Source organism: Lissotriton vulgaris, chromosome 2_1 (genome assembly GCF_964263255.1).
Source record: "Lissotriton vulgaris chromosome 2_1, aLisVul1.2, whole genome shotgun sequence".
NCBI classification, from domain to species: Eukaryota; Metazoa; Chordata; class Amphibia; order Caudata; family Salamandridae; genus Lissotriton; species Lissotriton vulgaris.
In genome coordinates, this window is record NC_141687.1 from 289,597,737 (window position 1) to 289,624,399 (window position 26,663).

Sequence of the window (26,663 nt, forward strand, 5' to 3'; positions counted from 1 at the left end):
GCAAACATAAAAGGCTAAGAAGGCTGACATATAACCTTTAAATATGCTACACACTAAGCCTTCCTGGGCCAAAAATAAGACAAACAGAATATCTTATAATTTGACCATTAGGGGATCCAGCTTACGATACCTACACCAAGCCACACATTTCTCCAATGATCTGCATAGATGGATTTAGTCAAGGGGTGCCTAGATGAAAGAATAACATCCACGCCTTCAGCTACAAGTTAAAACAGTGTAATTGTTGCCGCTCAATCATCCCCCACACAGATGTAAACTGTGGAAATTTGGGTGCAGGACTTCCGGAAAAGTTGATGAATCTGAAGCAAATGCTTAGGCTCAACAAGTTGTACTCTAAAGCCTAATCTAGGGCTATCCAAATTAGTTGGGCCTCGTCAATCCTGAGAATCCTCAGAACTCAAGCTCGGAGACGCAGCTGTGGAAATGTGTACAGAAGTCCTGTGCTCCACTGCAGGCTGAATGCATCCCCTAGGGACGCTTGTGTCTTGAACTCTAGGTTACAATAATCTTAATACTGCATGTTCTCTATGGGCTAGAAAGATTCTGCCACGGCATGCCCTACTGGTTGAAGATGGACTGGACCAGGACACACTCTACTGGTTGAAGATGTACTGAGCGACTCCAGGATGAAGATGGTGTCTACCAGCTGCATCTTCTGAACTTGCCCACCCTGGTGTTCAGTAACACCACCAGATGATAGGTGATGGCCGGACCATCAGGGGATCTCCCTGGTAGCCAATGGCAGAATGCCCCTTGGCCCAAAACCAAAGACTCCAAGCACCCAGCTTGCTACATTACCATTTGCCTATGGAGGCTGTGCAGTCTATGAGGACCTGCACAGACCTTCCCTTGATGGATGGGAGAAAGGCTTTCAGAGCCTACCGATGGCACAAACTCCAGGAGGTTAACATAGAGCCTTCCTTTCACTGGGACCACAGATCAAGGATCTCCACCCTTCAAAGGTGATCGCCCCATACCAAACATAATGCATCTTTGCATGGGTTAGGGAGAATAGACTGCTGCATGACAAGTTGGCGTTCACTTGCCACTAAAGGTCCTGGGTTGTTGCCTTCGAGATGGAAATGATGTCTGAAAGACATTCTCAGTGCTGTGCATACTTGAAATAGAGGTTTCATTGCAAAACATACGTGTCAGCAAGCAGAGGCGACCTGGAGGATGCATGAGGCCACCAGCCCAAGAAGTCTCAGAACCAATCTCAGAGACCCAGGATTGAGCCCAAAACATTGGATCAAATCCTGAATGCCATGTGCTTGTTGCAGTGGTGGTAAGACTTTGAATGTCCTGTCCAGGATAACCTCTTTGAAGGTAATCCTCTTCAATGGCTTCGAATGGGACTTTGGTTCGCTGATCGAAAACCCCAGGGAAGAAAGAAGTTTATGGTCTGTTGCAGACAAGTATGGCAATATATATAGCCCCAACTTGTGAAGTTAGGGTACAGCCACTGCTATAACATTCATGAACACCCAAAGCGAGGAGGTGAGACCAAAGTGTGGAACTGTAAATTGGAAATGCTCAAAACCTACCACGAAACAGAGGTAGAGTATGTGGACTGCAGGATTGGTATACAATTGGTATTTATCAGATTGCATCTATAGCTATATTTTTGTGAATGTCCACAACTGGTGTTTGTCAGATTGCCTCTATTGCATATATTTATCAAAATGTCCATGTGAAATATATCAGTCAGCTAAATGTCAAGAGATATGAAGTTAAGACTAACTGAGCATAAATCATATACACACAGAAACAAAATGCATTTTCATGAAAGAGGGTATGCAGTTAATTAGATTACATTTCAGAAATTGTGTGTCAAAACTCAAGAGGCAACAACAATATGCAACTATTGTTCAGGTGAGACAAATTGTGAATGTAATTGTTAGAGAGTTATAACCTTGTAGCTTGAATGTAAAATGTTCATGTTCTTGTTTTTTTTGAGATCCATAAAAGACAAGTGATCCCATATATTTTGTGATTAATACAGTTAATATTATTTTTATATACTAAGGATTTAAGATATGCTCCTCCTCTGATGCACTAGAATGGTAATATGTTTGTGTGCAGTGCAGCAGGTGTATTTTCTGTTTATAAGATAATACTTGACCACATGACCAGTCATGCGCCCAGTATGTTCGTAGAACTCAAGGTGGCCATATTGATGCTTGATCTTGGAGTCAACTGAAATTCAGACAGCACACTATGAAAGGAATAGAAGTCTGCATAGACAGTAAGAATAAATGTTACCCAGGCGGTAACAAATATCACAATAGCATTAAGTTAATCACAATGATTTTTGTTGTGTTGTTTGATTCTGACGTGTATTACTTTTAAGTGATGGCCCCCTGATTACGGAACCAATGGTCCCGAAATGCATTGGGAAGTTAAGATAAACTGTTAGATAACAATGTGTCATGGGAAGTAATGAAGAATTTTTTATAATAACGCATCATATTGATTGAGGAAAATAAGTTATCATTTTTCGAAAATCATTGAAGTCTTCTGTGAGTGTCCTAATTTTTGATGAAAGACCTCAATGAGGTTATATAAGACTGTTGGATGGGCACATGAAAACGCATGTACTCCACATCCAGGGATACCATCAAATCCCCATGGTCCTGTACAGAAATAACCAGCTATTGAGCGAATTTTGAATTTGCACCTCCATAGGAAGACGTTCACGGGGTAAATATCTAAAAATCGTCGCGAGCCCTCAGTCCTTCTTGGGCACCATGAAGTAGGAGTTGTCGTACATATCACCCATTTCTGATTCCAGTGCCTTCTCAATGTCCTACTTGGCATATATTACATTTCCTTCCTTCAAAAGGATGCCAGCACGATTTGCTGAACCCTTAGTAGGAACAGATGTAATACTAGTGGCGGATTGGTAGGACATATCCTTTTTTAACAATTTGCAGCGCCCACCAATTTGAAGTGGTGGATTCCCATCCTTGTAGGAAAAATCGAAACCTGCCTCGTACTGGCTGTACATGGTCCTGCAAAAGGACATCAAAGCAGCTTGAAGCCTTTGTGGTGAATAAGGTGGTGGAAGATTGAGACCCATGGTGGTGTACGTAACCTCAACCACCACAAAGTCCTTTGGAGCTTTGTAAAGTCTGGGTTGGCTGCTCAGCTGGAAGCCTAATTACCTTCCAAATGGCTCACCTTTGAGCTTATTATGGCTTAATATTTTCATATGCCGAAACTGAGGGTTCATTTACCCGGCTTATTATGAGGGACGGAAATCTATACTTCTTTCCAAGCCAAGACTTTTATATGGTGGATAGAAAACAAGGAAACTTTTGTTCCAGGATGGTTTGACATTGTGTGGTTTGCCTTATCTCCAACCAGAACTATTTGAGCACTGAAAAAGTCTTGTTCTAGACGAAACACGTGTCGGCTGCTAGTGGCGAAAATAAAGGAAAAAGAAAAATACATGCACTGTTCAATGGAACAAAATGAACAATTTACAAAGTTCAGAGAGCTCGAGTGTTATACAATATTTACTGGCTGCAGGGGTGCATATGTCAATAGGCCAGAGCCGCAAGCATATTCTGAATTTTGTGCATTGTTGGTGACAGTGGTGGGCTGGTGAAAGCAAATCTAGAAAACAGGAAACAACGCTGCTGTAGGGACCGAAGGGCCAAAAAGGCAAAGGAAAATATTATTTTGCCAAATGAGTCAATGCACTTAGATTTCCTAACTGGTGGAGCAGATTGGAATGCTTTCTGAATGACCTTGCTCTGCCAGAAAGCATTTGTAGGTGGGATGTTGGCAGGATTGCCAGAGGTGGGCCCAAGTTATCTATCTGACGGACTTTGGACGAACCAGAATGTAGGACTTCTACAATACATGTACAATGCTGCATGCATGAAATTTGAGATATAAATATTTGAAAACTCAATAAAATCTGGTTTATAAAAGAAAGAGGTCTACCTGATGGACGACTGATTGGTTGTGTGGAGCAAGGCTTTATCCAAGCAGCCATAATGTCTGCTAGGGCCTCATTAAAAAAAGAAGCAAGGGCTCTGGTGTGGCAGGCTCAGGCTGTAAAATTACCAGCTACAAATGTAATTTTGTTTCAATCATAGGTGGCTGTAAATCAAGTACTTCAGCTGATCTACAGACAACCATTGCAACGGAGGCACTTCCCGCTGTGAGGGGACCTGGTGGAGATTCTAATTCAGTCTCAGAAGTAGTGTCCAACCCACCGGCAGTTTTTAGGTCCATGTACAATCCAACATAGTGAGGGGAGAGCAAGGTGTCCATCACTTCATCATTATCTGAGGCTGGTGTTCCGCATCTGAAGGAGAGCTGAACAGGGCTTCCAGCCCCTTAAAGGACTGTGTTGAGGGAGAGGCTTTGATCATCCAATGGTGAAGGCAGTACTTTGGTCATTTCATAGCATAACATACGTTTAGCACGGACCAACATCGGCTCTGGGTCATAGATTGGCATATGGACTGGATTAGAACAGGCACCACTGGAGTTAGGATAGGCACAGTCAAAACCGGGCACTCACATCGTTTGGACTGAAAAGAAACTGAACTGGTGCTAGCAAGGAACCGGCAGGAGGGTCAGTTTGCACCACAGAAGGGGATCCCCGTGTCGCCAGAGGTAGCCAGTATTGACATGAAGATTTGCAGCATAGCCTCCATTTGCTGTGGGGTCAACAATAGCCTGGGGAATTCTGTATTTGCCCAGAACAGACTTGAAATGGTCTCAGAGTCGGAAGACGCCTCAGAATCTAGCCCCTGGAATGCCGACTGTGCAGCGTCTTGCCTGTTCTGGAGTGATGATAGTGGGACAAGTCCTATTTATGATGCGACTTGGACTTTTCTTGAATTGAGATAAGGGCTCTTGCTATGTTATAAAAAGTGGACTTTTACTTGCAGTTTTCTGATCTTCTTTTGATGCTTCAGGGTGCATTTGCTGCACAACTTTGATTTGCAAATGGTATCCAAGCACCAAAAACGCTGTGCGGTTCTGTGATAGACATCTGCTTCCTGCATTTGCTGCACTGTTTAAAACCTGTTGTCTTGAGCAAAGACATTTTCCCTGGCTGCATTGTTAAAATCTGGAGTCCTACCAGCCAATCAAGTTGGGAATGGTGCTCCAGATCCTCATTGAAAGGCATATAAAGAAAGGAACTGATCTTAGCATGCAGGTGTGGTGCTTATATGGTGGTGCAAGGCTGGCGTTGAGTCCAGTGGCCTACCTGCTGGTTTACAGAGGCAATTACTGTTGAAAATCCAGATCCAGTCCAGCGCCTTGGCTTAATCTAAAGAGGAGAAATCTGCAGTCAGAAGTATTCATCAGAAAATATATGTAATCTAGAATAATCTCGGATTTCTCGTTATTTATCTTCAGTCCATTTTCATCCCAGTAGTCTCTCTAGAGAGAACGTTTTGCATAGTTGAAAACATCTCCCAGTACACATCGTTTGTGTATGGCGAGAACAGAAACACCTCAGTTAAACTCCATCTGACATTATGAAGGATCTACTCAGCTTTCGTTTTTGATTCCCTCCCAACAAGGAGGTGGGTCCAAAGGACAACATGATGATTTACAGAGTATTGTAGACTCTGAAGTTGGTCAGTTCTTGCCACAATCTTCGGTCTTAAAAAGGCCACATATTTAGGCATCTGCTTTACCATGCTTTATTTATGCACTATGCGCATAAAGACAAAAGTTTGATTGATTATAGATACCCCTCATTTGAAGAACCCTTGGATTGGGTGCATCATGTCCAGCTCTTCTCCCTATTATTCCTTGTCCTTCAGGATTAATTTAGATTTATTGGCCTTTATATTTTTTGGATTATTTCTTTGGCCTTTCTTGTAAAATGTAATTGATTTACCATTCAGCCCTAAGCTGGAAGCTTTATAACTAAAGATGCCAATACATGCAACCACCAGCTTCATACCAGTATGAAAGCTTTTGGGATCATGTTGGGGCCTCACACTTTCAAAGTGCTACAGTTACACGCATTCCATTGGCTTCTCTGTAAATCTCTTCGTACTTAGCGCTCTCTTCCAATCTTACACTTCAAGTGATGCACAGGATGCCAACCGGATTGTTATTTGTGCCCCAAATTCAGGTTTGCTGCTTACATTACGTGACACATTGTAAACTTCCATAAAGAAGAAAAACTACCCACTGAGACATAAGGATGCTTGCAGGATAAAATCTGCCTTTTGAATAAAGTGGGCAAGACTAAGACCCATTGTCTAATGGGAAGTGTCCTTTGCTGCAAACCTTTTGGACATGAAGCCCCATTTTCTATGCGTGACCCATCACAATTCCTTGTTGATACCACGAGAGCCACAGCAATGATATCCCATTCTTAACTTGAGAATGTCAATTGATAACATAGTGGAAAACTAATTTTTGAAGGGGAGCTTCGTTTGTTTGTTTATTAAGAATCTGAAGTAATCATAGAGAATGTTAGGAGCTTATCTTCAAATAAAGACTTTGAACTGAATTTTTTCTACAAAGTGCAAGTTGCAAACAATGCATTGTCAATCCCACCCCCTCCTCACAACTGTTCTCATAACTAACCTTAGCTACACGCCATCATGAAAGAGTGAAAGACAAGAGAATTCAACCCAATGTACATGGGCTCCTGCTGACATAAGGGGTGGAGGCCATGTTACAGAGGGTGGATACAACATATAAAAGGTGGTCATGGGACACCGAGGTGGTCTACATAAAACCTACAACGTTTCCCCGATTGACTCCGGATCACCACGATCCAGACACTGACCTTAGAAATTACCACAAACAGCTATGACATGAATAAAAGTGTTCATTCAGAGGGGAAATTGTCCAAAAAGTGCTTTAGGGTGGTGACACCTGTTCTGATTTGGCTTTGAATGCCGTGGCAGGAGAGCATGGACTGGTGTACGCACCTGATAACGATAATTTGGCTTTCTGCAAGAGTGACAATGTAGTAAAAAACTAATACAGACAAATTTGTATTAAATCTTGCCACTCAAAGTGTATTCAGAATCAGGGTGTAGTTGGACATTAACTAAATTCTCAGGTAGTTACAATTTGTTATAACTATGAACACCTTAAATGGGCCTAATGATCTTTTTCTGTTTTATATTTGGAAGTACACTGGTAAATAATCACTCTCCATCACCTGAAAACAGTGGCACCGATTCGTCTCGAAACAGTCCTTGTATCTGAACTTGAATCTGAACTTTGCTGCATTTCCCATTGCTGCGACATTGCTGGTCGTGGAAGCGCAACGCAACCTAAGGTACATTGACGCAGAGCATCGCATCTAAGAGCTGTACTGAACTAAGCTTAAATCTACCATCTTGAAGTAATCATAGTGTGTATTTTTGTCGTTTATGGTCTTGTGGTAACTCTATATAAAGTCTACTTATTTTTTATATAAAACCTGTGTGGTGTCCATTTGTAGTGTTGTCACTGGGTTACTGTATGTGGTCACAACTGCTTAACTTACAACGCCTCTGAAGTAAAACCCTTCTGCTCATGCCAAGCTACCAAGGGGGTTAGCAGGGGTTATTTTAGGAGTGTAATGCTCTTATCCTGACTAGAGGAGAGGGTCCCTATTTGTCACAAGTACCTACCTGTGCCAACTAGAGACTCCCAAATCTAACTAGCCCCTTTACCCCAAATCACTGGAAGAATAGAACCACCAAAACCGTTTTTTGTATTTGCATGGTTTCAAAACTTTATTTTCCAAATGAGCACCAACACATATTGTAAATACAACAGAAATAATGCACTTTTCTCTAATACTGAGTAGCTATGTACATATATATTAAAATGTAAAGAAAATGACTTAGAAACACTGATAATAAGTACAAAACAACATGCCAAAGTAAAAGATTTAACAGTTTGTAAACAGAGGGGCAAAAAACAGGTTTAACATAAATAATTTGTTTGTGGGACAAACTGGGAAGAATGTTCTTGTCTGAAAAAAAAAAAAAGAGTTGGGCCTCGTGCAGAAAAGTGCAGCACATTTATTTGTTTCGGTGCATGTAGGCTTCTTCCTGTAGGTTCGACAATCAATCTCCTATTTATATTGCCCAATCTTTAACTCTGGAAAAGTAAAAAGGACGTGTTTGGTAAGCCCTAACAACCTCAACTTGATAGCCGTCTTGGAAGCAGCAGAGGGGATTGCAATGGAAATTCCAATAAACAACCAGTAAACATTTGGGTTCTTTGCCATTAAAACAATTGAGCAACATGCAATCACTGCTCACTTGAAATGTCAGCTGAAGAACGTAAATGCAAATGTAAAGAAAAATATCAAAAATAGCATTCCCCTAGTTCCATTTCCAATTGGTGTTGCCATAGATGGGATTTACAGTCCTTAAAGTTCCAAGACGGAGGTCAAGATGGGGTTGTCCTCGTTTACTATCACTTTTTTAACTCATTGACAAATATCTTCAGTGAGAGGCTTCCTTACCAACATAAGCATCTCTACAATGTTGAAAGTTTATTTTGTGGGACCCGTTTAGTTGAGGCTGGGTTTCATAAATAAGTTTATCGTTAACTAAGGATACCTGAAATCCATTATGCCTCTCTGACATTTTTTATATGCGATTTGTATTATCCAGTTTAAGCAATGCTCCTGAGAAGACAAAAAAGTGACAGTCTTATGGTGCATTAGGCCAGATTAATAAACCATGGTGTTTAGCCTAAGAGCATTCACACCTAGGTAAAAGCATCTGATCTATTAGTTCGCCCCAGCTCCATGGTAGTGCATTCACATTTGCCTTTTGGAAAGGTCTTACAATTAAAGTAATTCTCTTCTACCACTTTGTGGTGTATTGTCTGGTTAAGACTTCAAAAAGCTCCCATGTTTTAAAGTTCAGTATCTTTATTTGAAGAGCAATAGTGAGCCTATAACAATATCAAGGTGGTCTGCTGAGATGATGAGCCACAATGCTAAAGGTAATGTGGTTTGTACATATCAACAAAACACTGAAAAAACCATTCAGCATCATCAAAACATGGCTTTATTATTTTTTACTACATGATGCGAAATGTTTTAGTTCCAGATTTTTACATGGTAGAAATTCTCTTATTCATTTTGATTATGTTATTACCCATGAAGTAAAAAAGTGGATATATATTAGAACAATGTCAAACATTAATTAGAGGAATCACAATCCAAACATTCTAGGCCAAAACAGCCCTCGACGTGGATTTAGTACTAAAAGGGAGAAGCTCGCCATTGGGAACTAGGACTCTAGAAGACAAGAGACTGTTACTAATGCAAAGAGACTCACAATTGGATTCAATTCACAGAAACAAATCCACTTATGTATGGTTTCTTGAACCAAGCTATTGTGATCAAAAAACAAAAGTGGTGAAATTCAATGATGAGTAAAGAAGCAAGGACGATACATTCTAACCAACGTTTTTAAGTGTGTGCACAGTCACCTAAAACAAAACAAGAGAAAAGAACTTGCAGCATGTGAACAACTGTTAAGCAGTAAAAGCATACAAAGCCTCTTTTCTTGTTGTGCCACAAGCTACAGCCTAGCGATAGGGGAAATAGAGGCAGAAGAATGTGCTGAGAGAAATGTAAACATTTTTATTTTCAGCAAAGTGTATTCTCAGTAAAGCAAATAGACCCATGTCTGAAATGTAAAAACAGGTGCAAAAAAATAACATATGTAAATACTTCTAAACAATCTCCTAACAGCATTTCCACTCATGGTCAACTTGAAATATCTGTTCAGTGACCCAATCGGCATTTGTTTGCCCAATCTCAGTGTTTGTAGCCCCGTGTGGATCAGACTCAGTTCAAGCTCATCTTCGGCAATGACCAACAATGCAGGTTCGTGGGAGGAAGCAGTGTGCAAACTTTGCATTTCCTACCATATAGAGACCCTGAACTATTGCAAAGAGGGGCATTTGTGCTCCCCTGTGTGGTAGATATCCATGTGAGTGATGACTGCCCTAAAAGGTCACCTGAAGTTATTATTATTTTTTAACTGAGAAACACTGGCCACAAGGGACCTTTCATTTAGTGCGCCATGAACTGTCCCTGTTTAGCAGCTCTCTGGTGAAGTTCACTAAAAAAAAAAAAAAAAATAATAATAAGGACCCACTCTTAAAAATTAATGTCACAGCCAAATGTTCTTCTGTGGCCAAACTCCAACAACCGCTTTGCCCACTTTCATATTGAGAAATGGAGAAAGGGCATCTTAAAGCGAAAAATACATTTCTGCTTCGCTACGCCTCTGAAACGATTGAAAATATTAGAAACCACAGTTGGTTCACTTCCACCTGGACACTGAGTTATAAGAGTTTACAAGATTCTTCCTCCTTGGAGTTCTCCAATTAAAAAAAACCTGAGAAGTTTCTCTAGGCACAAGGGGACACATGTATTCCAGCATCTAGAGACCGTATTTAGGATGCAGAATGCTACAACAATGTGCAAAGTCGTTGAGACTGAAGAAGGGCACAAAGGTACTCACAAATGTTAGGGTAATCAATGGAACATAATCTGAACAGCTTCTACAATGGCCCTCCATACATTTAGATACTCAAACTAGGGCAGGTGAAGCTGGGGAATTAGTGACTGAAATGAAAAACAGTGACAAAGGAACTTTTTGGGGGAAAGACATCATCAAAGCATCTGAAATGGAGGTGGCTGGACCACTTTCACCAGGGGACAAAGACAGCCATTGCATCATTGAGCTCATAGGGACCTAAGGTAGGGGGACATCCACCAGACACACACACTTGTTAAAAGCCATGAAAGAAAAACATTGCTAGTGACATTAAGTAAAGATTCCATGTTGCTCATCAAGAAGTAGGGCTCACAATCTTCCTCAGGCTTTCGCAGCAGTCACAAAGAATCTGCCTCTGTATGCTGTGCTGCAGTATTAACGAAGGTGAAACAGACATGTGGAAACATGGGCTAACCAGGTTACAACATTTGATTCCTTATTAGAGCAAAACCTACTTTTTCTTACTAGCTGTATTTTCTTTTACAGCATGCGTTCAGGAGGGGTAATTCTGAGGCAAGCGTTTATCAACCTTTTGCAAAAATTAATGAAAGGCAATCCCTTCTAAAATAATAATAATAAGTCGGGTGACCTTTGAAAAGTGTGCACCAGTTCTGTGGAAGTTAGGCTAACAGCTCTTTGTCAACTCACGATTCAAGCTGCAACAGAAGGGAGTCATAATAGATCTCCAATGTGGCTACTCCGAAAAGAGAGCTAAGAAAATGCAAGTTACAGAACACAAAAAATAAAAATATTTATATAAACAAGACAAAGGTGTTCTCAGTTAGGGCTCCAAGATACTCTAACAGCACTCCAATTATTCACAAAATTAAATACTATTTACAAGAAATAGAATTTTTCCATAAGATAAAAGGTTCTTGTATATATTATTCTCTGATGGTGTTCACTAGTTGGGTCAATGCTAAACAGACAATAGCCCACCACTACAGAACTACCACATCCAATTATGCTAGTTTGCTTATTAGCAAGTGAATCGGACAACGCCATCTTTGGTTGTGCTCAGAATGTAATTTTTTCTGCAGTAACCTCACAGAGATCAACCTGATCCAAACACTCCCCTTCACCTACCCCCAAAATGTGTTTTGTGACAGATGGAGAAAGAAAGCTTACACACTATATATTGCACACAATTAATATACTCTATTACTTGTCAACACCTCTTCGTGTTAGGATTCCAAAATGCACCTGGTCCCAAACAAGAACTGATCCCAAATTGGATATTCTTGATGCTTCTTGATAAGAATATGAAAATCTGGCCCTTGTTCCCTGGTAGAGAATCTTCTGTCGAAAAACCTGTACTGTGAAGATTCTACCCAAACTGAAAATGGATCAAACTTTGTTTTTGTAATTAACCAGAATCTGTGAAACTTTGCAAATTGAGCAGCTGAATTTTCAAGCAGATTAGAATTCTGCATTGGACAGTAGCAGATTTGGAACAGAAGTGGAGCCAGTGTTGTCTCTAGCTGCTTTCCCCTGGTTCTGCACATCTCATGCCAAACATTCAGCCATTTAATACCAGAAATGTACCATAAAGCAGCACAAAGTGGTGCGAGGGAAAGCAGACTCAACCAGTTCATGGCAACAACGACAAGAGGTCACATTCACAACTTCCAAAGTAGGAATGACTAACTCTAGAATTTCCAGGAGTAAGTCTCTCACAATAAAGATGCTTTGCAAACTAGGCTCTAGGTATTTCCGCTTCTTTGAAAAGAGTGGCATTATTTTTTTTTTACAAAAATGTGCCACTGTGACAAGAAGTACATACATGGTCTATTTAGTCGCATCCTGATATAGAACACTGTGTGTTGTTGCAACCACCGTCACAGACAATCAGGACAGACTTACAATAACGCCTCTTGTAATTGGACAATTTCTGGTGTACCAGGTACTAGAGAGAGGTTATGTTAGCCATACTGGTGCCCAAAAAGTAAATGTTGCCCTGATCCGAAACCCCTTCTTAATTTCCTTTCACACAGAAATTGGCTGTGTACATTGGACTTCATTCTGCTTGGGAAATGTGCCTGAATGAGAAGTACGGATCCTGAACAGTAGTGTAAATTTCTAACTGACACCAGAGCCAAACAGTCATTCTCAATTAAAGATCAATGCACGTTAGCTTTGTTGGGAAACTCCTGTTTGACGAATTACTATTGCTTGTTTTGAGGCAATTTCAAAGTGCCCAGATGAACTCTTCACCAGATCTTAATACTTCAGTACCAGGCTTCGATACAGTTTAACTGGGCAAGCGAGGTAAGAAGAATAAACTCCAGGGACTGCACTCTAACTGTACACTTTTTAATTTGCAGCTCTGGAATGTGTGCAGACATCCATTTCTAACACTCCTGAACCTGCACCCTCCACGGTACCAGCAATCAGTGCATTCTTTAGAAGTAAAATGCTCAAGCCTTTGACACCAACAACTAGGCCAGCAGCTGTACCAAGAAATTATAGGATGCACTATGGAGTTCAAGAAAGAAATGTTACCCAAAAGAAGAAATATCAAGCAATGAACCAAGTTATAATATGGGATCAACAAGACTGGCAGATCATGCTTTTCCAATGCAGGCAACATCATGATTTGGATGTCACAAGTAAAGTACCCCACTCATTAATATTAATCTCTGCTCTTCTCAGATATAGTGACACATTCGTCAATGTACACGTTTAGTGAACCCAGCAACATAACCTACCATTAATGATGCTTGCTGCACTGCAGTTCCCCGCCTAAGCCCAATGTTCTTGAATGAATTCCTAGACAAATGGGACTGGAGGTTGAGGAAAGAAAGATCATTACCTTTTGAAGACACAAAATAAACTTCTGACCCTAGTTACTTATTCTGCGGGACAGATATCCAAGTCCTTCCTGGAGCTCCGATTCTAGTAAGCATCATGATTTGTCAGAATCTGCAGATGTAACTAAACTCATATGTTCAAGTCAAATACTGAAGCGAGCTACATATATTTATGTAAAATGATAGACATGCCCTGCTTAGTGGGACAATAATAGTTTTAGAGGATGCTGCCTGCAACAGCCTCTGCCAAATTTAAAGGGCCAAAGAGAGACAAGGTGGATACCTGTGCAAAAGTGACGCCCAATGTCAGAGTCGGTAACTGTAATGAGTGCCTTCAGCCTAGCTTTTAGTCAATGGGGTCACTGAGGTGTATACCATGCTCCAAAGGAGGGCCCATGCCTCTGCAAGTGCAAAACTGGGGATACTGAGCTAAACTTAGCCAAGCACCTGGCCTGGTAAGTGCAGCCCAGAAGCAAAATAAATAATATAAATAACTACAACTTTGCTGGCCACCGAGGCTACTACTTGTGTTGAAAGATCTCAGATTAGAATGAAGATTCTCAAATGCTAAATGTTTGATTTTTGTGACATTTCTTTGGATTATGACTAAAATATCGCACTCAAAGGTTTGGATGCAATGCCTCCAACGAAGAACTCTCCCACATCCGGGCAATCAATTTCCAGAGGATTATCTGAAGATGCCACCAAAAATAAAAGAGTGCACTCAAGATAGAACACTAGCAATCAAGACTGCCCATTCTGATCCATCCATTCTCAGTTTGACAAGCTACCCTCCACCCAAGGCATCTGCTGCCTACTCCCACGCCATCTCTTCTCCCGGAGCGGTTGTTCAACCCCTTAAATGTCAGCGTCCACAAATGAAAGTTGGCGCTGTCACTTCCCACTGTACTAATAACCATATTTGGGTGGGGCGTAGTCCTAACACAATCCAACCCGCTATGCAATTTGCAAAGCAGCAAAAGTTAAGTCCACGGAATTGAATTCCTCATAGACTTTGCAAACTCGTGCATGCATGTGCTGCTGACCTATGCTGAGTTGTGATTCAGGTGCCATTTTTTTCAACCCATAGTAGCAGGTACCTTTGATGCACTTTGATGCACCTTTGAAGAGAACAGAGGTGTTTTCATGCCTGAAAGTGTTTTCCAACCACCCCCAATCCATCTAATTCTCGAGCGCTTCATACTTGGAGATAGAGCCTAAAGTGTGGAGCATTATTGTAAAAATGCAGAAAAAGATGAATATCGAGTCTCACAGTGCATCACGAGCGGGACAAGGGCCAGAACAGGAACCAGTTCCGCCTTCAGCGTAGGATCTCCCTCGGACAACCCCAGCCTGCGACGCTCTGCTGCCCCTTCCCACCCACTTGCTTTTTGGAACCTCCATCTCCCTCTTCCTACATAAGCAGCATAGGGCCACTCTGCCGAATAGCCCAGAGCATTCTGCTTCAAGTCCACACTCCAAGGAGAACATGAGAGTGGAACGCTACCACGCTTTGAGGCATTCTTATTTTCTTCTGTCCCGCCAACTCTAAATGAAACAGAGAAGAAGCCGGAATCAAGTCACAAAACTGATACAAAAGCGTAAGGGGAGCGCGAGAGAGGAAGGGGTATCCGGAGCAGTGAGGAGTGTGCAGACCAGTCGCCAGGGATGATGGAGGAAAGTGCGCCATGCGGCCCGGTCTCAGAATGTATGAGCCAAGCACAGAGTCACTTGCTCGTGCCAGGATACAATGTCCAGTTAGGTGGCATTTTCTTTGTCAGGTGCCATTCCTCAACTCTTTTTCAGTCCCAGCCATTGTCCTTGATCATGTGGGCCAGCTCAATGATATACTTTCCTTCTTTGTACTTCTGGCTGCTTTCAAAGGCATGTTCCTAGAGGAAAGAAAAGCAAAACAGCGATCAATAAAGTGGAAAAAAACTTGAATCCCACTGCAACTAAGTCCTAGGATAGCCAAATACGACCTACTTAGCGATTGTTTTGCAAATTGAAACTTGCCATCATGCTCCTAATACAATACTGACTTCCAGGGGATAAAAAGGGGTTGCATCGACCAAAACAGAACTTCACACCCCAACCAGCGTGCACAGAGACCTCTGTAGCACATCCATTATCCTGATGAACCATGCTATCTGCTCAGAACTGGACCTTATGAATGTAGCTTATGAGCCAATAGCCATGGAGGAGAGAAACTGTGTTTGCACTTGGGCTGCTACGATAAAAAAAAACAGAAAACATGTTAAAGATGAACCCCTGTATCACGGCTCTGGTGGTTGATAGCAAAATAAAAAGGGGCAGCATTAAAATACCCAAATTATTTAAGGATATGGAACTTGATTTTTCTCCCATGAAAAAAGAGATGTTTCAACCAGGGAGCAACGATTCGTACTAGACAATACCGAGTAAAGGTTAAATATAAATAAGAACTATGGTTACAGCAGAAAAATGTATTTACGAGATGCACTGTATATGTAACAATATGTGGGTGACTTCTTTAGTTCTAGATATTTCTTAAAATATAAAGAACCGCTCTTCCACTTTCAGCCACTCCCTTGCTGCAAAGTCCTGTATCAAAATTTTAGGTCATTTTGCATACATGCCAACATTTTAGAGCAGGCAAGTGGGAGATTTTAAAAAATATAGTCGGGAGAATGTATTTTTCCTACTGACACATTGAAACAGGCAATCTGGCTGAATCCGGTCTATTGGTAGGTATGATGACAGACAATAAGCATTTAATTTTTGACAATTCAAGAACATAGCGCAAACAAAAACAGAGTTCTAAACCCTGGCAGACGAAAACAGTTCTAAACTGTTTTTTTGTTTGTGAAATGTAAAAGTGACAATAATAAAATGTCAAGGCCCTTCACATGCACTAATCGCCCGTCCAAAAATTAACCAACAAAGCATTAAAGCATTTTTGGCAGTTTTACAAAACTCCAGATCGGGTTTTTATGCCTGCTGGAATCGGGAGCCCATCCTTGAAATCGGTAGTCTCCCGTCTGTATCGGGAGGCTTGGCATATATATATATATATATATATGGGAACACACACACTTTTTGCTTTCCTGGTAGGAGAGTATCGTCACTCTTAATTTTATTATAATTACTAGTGGAAAGTCAAGTACGAGGTGCTTAGTATCACAGCCACTCACACTTCCTGTGAAGATTTGAATAACTCTCCAAATTCTCCACGACCAAAACATACCCTTTAACATCCTCTTTGCCCTACTTCAGAATACACTTCCGGCTTATCTTCCACTCAATAATGACATCCTGCGAGAGAGCGATTCTATGTCAGGACCGGAGGCTTCAGATTATGCTATATCTTCCTTCGCTTTATTAACATAAAGAAACCACAGCAGCTTAGGAAAAGATATAATAAGAACAAAAAATGCTTTAAACAAAGCATTGACGTAATGTTCAACAAAAAAAAAAATCAACAACAACTCCCAAGAGTCTCTTTGTTATAATCATAGTCCACAGTCCTTTGTCACTGTTCATCATCCCTATATAACCGGACTTCCCATCATCTTCCCCCTCTTTCTTCGCTGCTCCCGCAGCCAGATAAGTGCTTTTCTATTTTGTCTTCTTTTATTGTGCTTGATTGTCTTGCGGTCTTTGGGGACTCCTTGTATGGTTTATTCCCTTTCAGAGTCCCGGGTTGCGGGAACGTTCTATCGTTCCTACGCGACTTTATTCCCACTCGTGTGCGGTGTGTACATAGACCGCAAGGGGGCGGCCTGTCGCCTCGCCGACCCTCCGGCGCGCCTCCGCAGTACGAGGAGCCGCGCCGTGGGGTCTGCTTGCGCAGGGGCCGACCCTCGCGTACCCCTCTGACACCTGGTGATCCGGGTCTGTACTTTCACAATTTTGACGCCCTCTGGGGTCTGTATAGCGGTTTTGACCGCGTGAATCGCCTTCGGGCGAGATCTGTGCACCTCTTTAACAGTGTGTGGCCTAGCGCGCTTGAGGGGTACGTAGACCCGGTCCCGGCGAGGAGGGTCTGCGCGCTTGGGGGTTGGTGCAGCCCACCTGCCACGTCAGCTGGCCCAAAACGTGATCGCAGCCGCTGGGCCTGCCCACATTCGAGAACTTTCTCGGTTGCCGCCCTCTTGGGTGCCCCGCATTTGCCCTTGGTTCCGACATGGAAGGGGAGTATGATGAGGAGGCCTGCCCCTATCTGCAGGATGATGAGTTTTATCAGGCGGTGGACAGCTCCATCTATCGTTGTGTGACGGAGGTGGTAGGGCCCATGGAGGACCGCCTTTCGGCCCGCATCGTAGAGGAGTGTGCCAAGCTGGCAGCGGCGCAGGTGCCGCCGCCCCCCGAGCTCCCGGGGACGTCCGGCGGGTTGCCGCCCGCTCCGAAGAGACCCCGGGGTGAGGGGCCTTCATCGGAGGCCCAAGGCGTGGATAAGGACGCCTTCGAGCGTCTTCGTGACGCCTTCCTGGCCAAGGCGACGGCGGTGCCTCCGACGCCCTTGGTGGACCCTGGCACTTCGGGCGGTCTGTCAACGGCGCCCGCTTCCCCGATCTACGACTCTCCGGACACGGATGACGACGGGGAGTCGACCCGGTCTTGGCTCCCGGCGCCTTCGGGAAAGGAGATGCCCCGAGATGAGTCGGGCATGCTGGACCCGGACGAGATCGTCCACCCCCGATCCGCGGCCTGGGCCCCGGGGGAGACGGTGGCGAAGTTTGTCGCGGGCCGGCTGCGCAAGCCCCTGGAGAAGGAGGCGAGGGGTTGCCTGCGCGGGGAATGCCCTCGGCCTACTTTGGAGGGGAAGGTGGCTATGACCCCAGAATTGGACCCCAAGATGGCCACCTTCCTGGCGAAATTCATGAAGGACCCCAGGAAGGGGATCGATCGGTCCTGGCGGGCCTGCCAGGACAAGCTGTTGGATGCGGTCGGGCCCGCCACGAAGATCCTCGATATGGCGGAGGAGGCTTGAGCGAATGGCACCGCCATTTCACCGGAGGTGCTCTCCAACTGGGCCCAGAGGGTGATCGTCTTCTTGGGCAACGCCAACTGTGCCCTGTCCACGGAGCGGCGGCGGTCGCTCCTTATTAAACTGGACCCGAAGCTGGGGGACCTGGCCTCGTCGGAGGCAGGTGCAGTGGCCCAGGGTGGCCTCTTCGGTGAACCTTTCATCCGCGAGCTTGGAAAGTTCGTGAACACGTTCACGTCGCTGGACAAGGCCCAGTCCAGCATCAAGAGGGTGTTTCACCAGCGTTTTTCTGGAGGGGCCGGTCGCGGCAGGGGCCGCGCGATCGGCCGTGGTCAGCAGACCAACAACCGTGGACAAGGCTCCGGAAGAGGTCAGTACCAGACCTCGGCCAACTACACCAATTTCTACCCCACGAGGGGACAACGCTATGGTGGAAGAGGATTCCAAAAGAAGTCCGGACAAGGACATGCCCCCGGTAAGTGTACTTTGCTTGGATCAAGTTCCGATTGGGGGGCGGCTGGCAAGCTTTTACGGGGAGTGGGAGTTGCTCACTGCCGATGCTTGGGTTTTGCAAACTGTGAGAGGTTTCCATATAGAGTTTCACGACCAGCCAACTCAGGTGAGGCCCCCGCGCCCAATGGTTTTCTCAGATTCCGACGCGCGATTGATAGACGGGGAGGTCTCGGACTTGCTGCGCAAGGGAGCCATCCGCCTATCAACGCGCCACCCGCATGGGTTCCTCAGCAACGTCTTCTTGGTAGACAAGACGGATGGGGGCAAGAGGCCTGTGATCAACCTCAAGGAATTCAATGGGTGGTTGGTCTACCGTCACTTCAAGATGGAGGGGATCCACCTCCTTCGGGACGTGCTCCTCCCTCGGGATTGGATGGTGCGACTGGATCTCAAGGATGCCTACTTGGTCGTTCCCATCCACCCCCCTCATCGTCGTTTCCTACAATTCCTGTGGGACGGCAAGGTGTTCGAATTCACCGCCCTGCCGTTCGGTCTTTCTTCGGCCCCGTGGTGCTTCACGAAGGTCCTTCACCCGGTGGTGGAGTTTCTCAGAAGCCAGGGGGTCCGTATGATAGTATACCTAGACGACATCCTCCTCATGGGACAGTGCCCAGAGGTGCTGGCAGGTCAGCTGCGTCAAGCTGTCGGCCTGCTCCAGAGACTGGGGTTCGTTGTAAACGGCTCCAAGTCGGTCTTGGTTCCCACTCAGCAGATCACCTTTTTAGGTTTCGTGGTGGACTCGGTGCAGGCGGTCTTGAGCCTACCGGGTCGGAAGGTCGCAAAGATACGACACCTGCTTCGGCAGACGATCGCGAGGGATCGTACGTCACTGCGCCATGTCGCCAAAGTGGTGGGCCTTCTATCGTCCCCCATCCAGGCGATTTTCCCAGGCCCGCTGCACTACAGGGCTCTCCAGCGCCTGAAGGCACAGCATTTGCGCCGTGGGATGTGTTACGACCAGTGGGTTCCCCTCACGGACGAAGTGAAGGAGGAGATGTCATGGTGGCTGTCTCACATGGAGGCATGGAATGGGCGAGCGATCTTCGGGTCGGCTCCGGACTTAATTATAGAGTCCGACGCCAGCAGGTCGGGCTGGGGCGCCCGGTGCGGAGATTTTTCCACCGGCGGCGCCTGGTCGCCAGAAGAACAACAATTGCATATCAATTGTTTGGAGCTCCTTGCGGGCTCCTTCGCGGTTCGCTGTTGGACCAAGGATTCGGTCAAGGCTTGTGTCCTGCTCCGGATGGACAATGTTTCGGCGGTCCGATATGTGAACCACCTGGGAGGTCCTCGGTCCCGCGCCTTGGCGGATTTAGCGAAGGACTTCTGGGATTATTGCCTGTCTCGTCACATTGCGGTGACGGCGGAGTATCTGCCAGGCCAGTCCAATCAGGTAGCGGATTGGCACTCTCGACATCTCAGGGATGCCAGTCAGTGGAAACTGGATCCGGGAGTCTTCCGGTGGCTACACTCCCTTTGGGGCCCCTTCTCGGTGGACCTCTTCGCGTCCCGTCTCGACCACCAGCTGCCGCGGTTTTACAGCTGGAGGCCGGACCCTCTGGCGGAGGCCACGGACGCGTTCTTGCAGGATTGGAGTCGGGAGCAGCCGTTTGCGTTTCCCCCGTTCTCCATGATCATGCGAACGGCGGCTCAAATACGCCGCCAGGGTGCGGACCTGGTGTTGGTTACACCGCTGTGGAGGTCTCAAGTGTGGTTTCCGGTTCTTCTGGAACTTTCCTGGGATTTTCCAATCCTACTCCCCCTGTTTCCTCTGCTCCTGACGAGCCCGGATCGGGAACCTCACCCTCTCGTCATGCAGAACACTCTCCGCCTCGTGGCGTGGAGGCTCTCAGGAGACGCTGGACGCTCCCGGGCCTTTCGGGGTCGGCTGAGCACTTGCTCTCCAAAGCATGGGCCGATAGTACGACGAAGCGTTACAGATCCGCTTGGCTTAAGTGGATGCGTTGGTGTTTACGAAGGGATTTGGATCCCATGGTCGCCGGCCTTGTTCCCGTGCTGAATTTCCTGGCTCATTTGGCCGACAAGGGTTTGGCGTATAGAACGATCAATGCTATCCGGTCGGCGATTTCTGCGGGCCATGATAACATCGATGGCCATCCGGTAGGAGAACACCCTTTTGTGTGCCGGCTTCTGCGAGCGGTTCGCCTCGCGCTGCCGCCAGAGCCCAGGTACTCCGTCCTTTGGGACGTCAATTTGGTCCTGAACCTGTTCCTGTCGTGGCCAGCGAATTCTTATCTGTCTCTGAAGGAGCTTTCGGCGAAATTAGCCATGTTGTTATGTCTGGTCTCTTGTAGGCGCGTCTCGGACGTGCGCGCGCTGGATGTTTCTGCACGCATTTTTTCCCCGGTGGGGGTTACTTTTACGGTGGGTCGACGCACTAAGACGTCGTCGCGTTCCATTTCTTATCCAGCCTTTACTGACACTCCTAAGTTGTGTGTTGTGCAATGCCTCAAAGCATATGAGGACCTGACATTAGATCTTCGCCCTCCGGGCGAGCGTCAGTTGTTGATTGCCCTGCGGAAGCCACACAAAGCTGTCTCCTCCCCCACTATCGCTAGGTGGGTGCGTTGGGTCATGCAAGAAGCGGGCATCAATACTTCTCTCTTTGGAGCACACTCCGCCAGGGGGGCCATGGCCTCTAAGGCATTCTCGGTGGGTGCTCGTCTGGAGGACCTTATGCGAGCGGCGGACTGGTCCTCGGATTCCACCTTCAAGAGGTTTTATTTTAAGCCGGTGGTGGATTTAGCTCAGTTGGTGGTAAGTAAGCTTTAAACTAGCATAATCTGAAGCCTCCGGTCCTGACATAGAATTGAAATTTGCCTAGCTTACGTAACGGTAAGTTTCAATTCTATTAAGGACACGGAGGCGAGGATTATCCCACCCGGACTACAGTGGTGTCTCTACCCACCCGTATGGCAGTAAGTAAAGCGTTTTCCTTTACGTTGTCTGTACTGTGTTGTTCACTGAATGCTCCTCGCCTTGTTGTAACTTTTCCTGGGCCACCTCGCTGATGCTGTTCCTTTTTTGGCAGGCAACGACGGTGCTAAACAGGACCAATGAGGCTTAGCGTGATCTGCGCGAAGAAAGAGGAGGAAGATGATGGGAAGTCCGGTTATATAGGGATGATGAACAGTGACAAAGGACTGTGGACTATGATTATAACAAAGAGACTCTTGGGAGTTGTTGTTGATTTTTTTTTTTGTTGAACATTACGTCAATGCTTTATGTTTAAAGCATTTTTTGTTCTTATTATATCTTTTCCTAAGCTGCTGTGGTTTCTTTATGTTAATAAAGCGAAGGAAGATATAGCATAATCCTCGCCTCCGTGTCCTTAATAGAATTGAAACTTACCGTTACGTAAGCTAGGCAAATTTCGATTCCACAGATGCACTACTGTTCCAATAAAATAATATTTTCTTGTGCTATTTCTGAACCATCCACCTAGCAAATCAATACTGTACTTCTGATCTAATGGCCTGAAATTCCTAGAAGATCATCCTGTCTAGAAAGTAGACCTTTTAGTAGTGGGAATGGATTTGATGTTTCCCTTCCATACTTCCCACTAAAATCAAATCAAACTTTATTCAGATTTTAGCAAGAAAGCCATAAAACCCCTGCAAACCAAATGCATACATTAAAAACTATCGCCAGTAGCTCAGTGTAAGATTATACGAGATCACAAAACAAAATATAAAACAAAATCGACATAAAAATTATATAAAACATACATATATATTGATTACTTTAAAAATCGCACTCCTAGTGCCATAGAAGATTTGTAAACGTAAAAAATACTACACACTCCATGTGAACTCATGAATAGTAAAATAGTCGTTAGAGCGCAACAGACTTAAAATTATATATACAATCTATACTCTTGGAAACAAATATTAACAGTACTCATGGAAGGCACAGCAAAAAAATAGAAAACCCTCCAGCTAAAAAAAAAAATAATAATAAATAAATTACTGTAAACCCAGTGTTCGTTTTGGGGCTACACAATGGGCCTTGCATGTTATTTGTCAAAGTAGTCAAGAGAGTATACTTAAAGATCTGGGCCCATTATTTAAGCTGCCTCATAACACAGCCCATCTAGGTACCTTAATGGTTTGCTTCTCCTGATTGTGTTCTTGATATAAGTTACAATGGCATAACGTGCAAACATCTGGCAATTTCCTAGGAAAATCAAAGGTCTACTGATAATAGTTGAGACCCTGGGATAGAAATAAGGGGCAGAGTACTCTTAATATGATATCTTTATGAAATTTACAGAACAACATGAAATGCATAGTGGATTGACCAGCTTTTCTAAGTTGCAAGGGCACTTGGGTAGATTTTATAACCATGGCTTTGATTTAGGAAATGCAACAATATGATGGATTAGTTGGAAGCGTAGTCTAGTCAAGTAAAATCTCTCCTGATTATTAATCATAATTGCCAGATCATTTTGTATACCTTGTTGTATCAGTCCCTTGTAATAACTTAGTTATTTTATGAGAATCTCTGTGAGCCCCACTGATACACAAAAAAGTGGCTCTCAACTCTTTCTTGCTAAACTGTAGAATGCCTGCAGGGACCCAAATACTACCATTTTCTTCCACTTCTTTCAAGAAAACCTTTATAAACCTAAACCAGGGTATTTTTTAGGTCTCGCGACCTATCAATGCGCGCAAGCGCATTGAGCGTAGCGAGAATTCATGTCCTCAAAACGCTCGTGAAACCAAGGGTTTCGTTCGTGTGGTTTTGTTTAAGTTCATGTGAATCACGTGACCAAACAAGCACGCGCATTCACGGCCGCACAGCACATCAAAGGGCTTCTCCTCCCCTAATTATTCATGGCCGGCCGCAGGCCGGCCGTACTTTCAGTTTCCCAAAGGGCTTCTCCTCCCCTAATAATTCATGGCCCGCCGCAGGCCGGCCGTACTTTCAGTTTCCCGGCCGCTCTGCATTCCCCCTTGTTTCAGATAGTGTGTATTTGGTAACCGAGCTAGTAAAAGATGAAGATGCGTTCATTTCTTAGATTGATTGACGTGCTTGTGTAACATATTCGTAAAATCTACACCCTTGCAAATTATTGAAACATTCTTGTGTCCGAGCATTTCTAAACCTTGCAGACATAACACGTGCATATTTCAGGTTGGTAGGTACCGCAATTTATAAATCTGCTTGTTAGCGTACTTTTGCATGATGTTTTTTGCACAGGAGGTGATTCAGGGGATCTTGTTTAAATCAAACCGACTATCGTTGGAGAACTTGACTGCTAAAATACCTTATGTAAATAAGATTTTTTTTAAAAGCAAAACGGCGGCACTCTCCTCAAACAATCGGCGTTGCTGATTAGAAGCGGTCCACGCTTCTTTCATCTGAGTGGTTGTCATTGCCCCCAGGGTTACCTGCTTTGGTCATGCCCTCCTCCGTTGTATGCTGCATTCGTTTTGTTTGACCTTGTTATAATGGTTGCAGAGAGGCATGTAGAACTGTATTTTCAAGTATGGCGGCCGCGCCGTGCCAAACAAAAAAAAAAAAAGACACGTCACCTACCTCAATGTTTTTAGTGCAGCTGTTTGTCCTATTATTTACATCAAAATTACGTTGTCCTTATTGGCAGTAAATTGATAATATCACCCGTTTAGGACGTCGCTAAACTAACATGCAATTTCGGGAAGGTGCTTGCTCACCTCCAGTATACTGCATCTGAAAATGAACCAAACATTCATTCATAGGGTGCATTGTAACATGCAGGCCTGCATGTTTGTTGTGTTTGGACGTCTCTAACGTCGATCTGTTTTCTGCCTGTTTTACTCGCTCTGACACTGAAGGTTTTAGAAACCGAGCTGATAACGCCTTAGAAACAGACAAGTAAAGCAAGCGCTTTACGTCAGTGGTGCACCCCAATTTACCAGCTATATATTTGTATGCTGCGGGCTGAGCCAGGCACAGTACAGACCCTCCTCCCCCGCCCCCTGAGTATCTCCTGCAGTTTCATTCTGGTACAACAGAGGAGTCCCTAGGTAGAGCGAGGGGGTCCCCAACCCCTGCAGACATGGATTGGGAATATGATATGAAAGTGAAGCTGACTTCGGTCGCAAGCGGGTAACAACCTCAGAAGTATTTAATGTACTGTCTTTTCTATGTTGGTAATAACCCATTAAAATGAAGCGCAGAGGCCCTGCACTATTATGTGCTGTAAAATAAATATGCCCTCTGATGAAAAATACAAGCAGCTTTATCAGCTTCACTGCTTTCACTTTCGCTTTCTATGTTGTGTATTTCCCCGGCTCCTCCGCCCCACACTCTGCTCTCCATCCCCCAGGGCTTTAAGTGGGATGACAAAACTGGTGGGTCTGTCAAAAAGGCGTGGCCAATAGAATTAAGGGCGTGGCTTAAAACACTTAAGGTAAAAAATCTGTGCTTAGCATAGTGTGCCGCCCAACGTGTATTTTGCTGTTTGTCATTGCATCCATATATATGATACAACAAGTAACATCATACCTACAACAATTCAGGACTATTGGCTTTGCCATTTGTTGTTAGATACTTAAGATAAACAGCAACAACTATGGCTTGTATATAATATTGAAAAAGTTTCCACTTAGAGCCCTAGTGACACCAGGGCAGTGTTGCTGCTCCCGAGTTTTAAAAAGAGAAGAGAAATCCAGAGAGAAAATTAGTCTCTTTAAAAGGATTTCTCTTCCTCTAGAATGCTCACCTGGCATGACGTCATGCCATAACTTCTTCACTAGTGAGAAGAGAGCAGTGTGAGCACACGCACATCAATGTGCCTGCTGTCACTGGAGTCTGGAAAAAACCGGACTGCAGTGACAGCAGGCACAAAACAGAGCCAGATAGAGCCCCGTTTTGAGGCCCCCTTTAAACAAGCACTGGCGTTGCCAATAGGTCTCGCAGTAGGAAAGTTGGAGCTATTACAATTGCAAATAACAATGCCTTTTTTTTTTTGTTTTCATTTTAAAAACATAAAGGGCTTTGTCATTTACAAAACCAATAGCTCCAACTTTCCTACTGCGAGACCTATTGGCAATGCCAGTGCTGGTTTTGTACTGGTCTGGTTCTAGGCAATCCCTTAGGATGTCTAGTAAAATATGTGCCATGTTTGGACTACATTCTGTGCCATTTGATGATGCTACTAAAATGAATGTGATCTTTAATATACAAGAGGTCCAGTTCTTTATGGATAATGCAAGATAGGGGTCAAACGCCGGGCTGCTAGTAGTCTAATTAAAATGGCATTTTCCTGTGTCTGGATCTGTTTACTATTTGTTATGCCCCAGATTGGTGCCCCAAATAATACCACTGTGGGGTATTTGCTTTTATGCACTTTTACCATTTCTCTGATGGGTTTCATTCCTATTCTATTGACAAATCGAAACAGTGCATCAGAAGCTCGAGAATATTTTAAGTTAGCATTCTTTAAATGGAGTTCCCAAAACCCATTCTGTGACAATAGGATGCCCAGGTACCTAAATGTTTTTGCCTGTTCAATCTTTTTTCCTGTTACAAACTGTGCCCTGTCCTCCTTCCTTCCCTTGCTGCACACCATGGTATATGTTTTAGTCAGGTTAAGTTTTAATCTTCTGCCTTCCATGAAGGATACAAAATTATCTATGAAAAGCTGGAGGGCATTAGCTGTCCTTGATATCAGCATCGCATCATCTGCGTATAGTAGAATCAAGGTAACACATGGACCAATGTTGGGCGCATCTGCATTTAAGCATTGGAGCATAGTGTCGACCCTATTGATATATAGCAAAAATAAAAAAGGGGCCAAGACACAACCCTGCCTAATGC

At 44.3% G+C, this 26,663-nt stretch overlaps 1 protein-coding gene across 2 annotated transcripts in view; it reads right to left on the reverse strand.

Moving 5' to 3' along the window:
* Positions 1–7,717: 7,717 nt before the first annotated feature.
* Positions 7,718–26,663, reverse strand: part of YPEL2 (yippee like 2) — a 216,303-nt gene continuing 197,357 nt past the window's right edge. The window contains exon 5 of one of the 2 annotated variants that reach the window (XM_086954965.1): positions 7,718–15,246. In XM_086954965.1, the coding sequence (XP_086811091.1) occupies positions 15,157–15,246 (90 nt within the window). In that variant the 3' untranslated portion in view covers positions 7,718–15,156. The remainder of the gene's footprint in view (positions 15,247–26,663) is intronic. The other variant, XM_086954966.1, reaches the window with a different exon arrangement.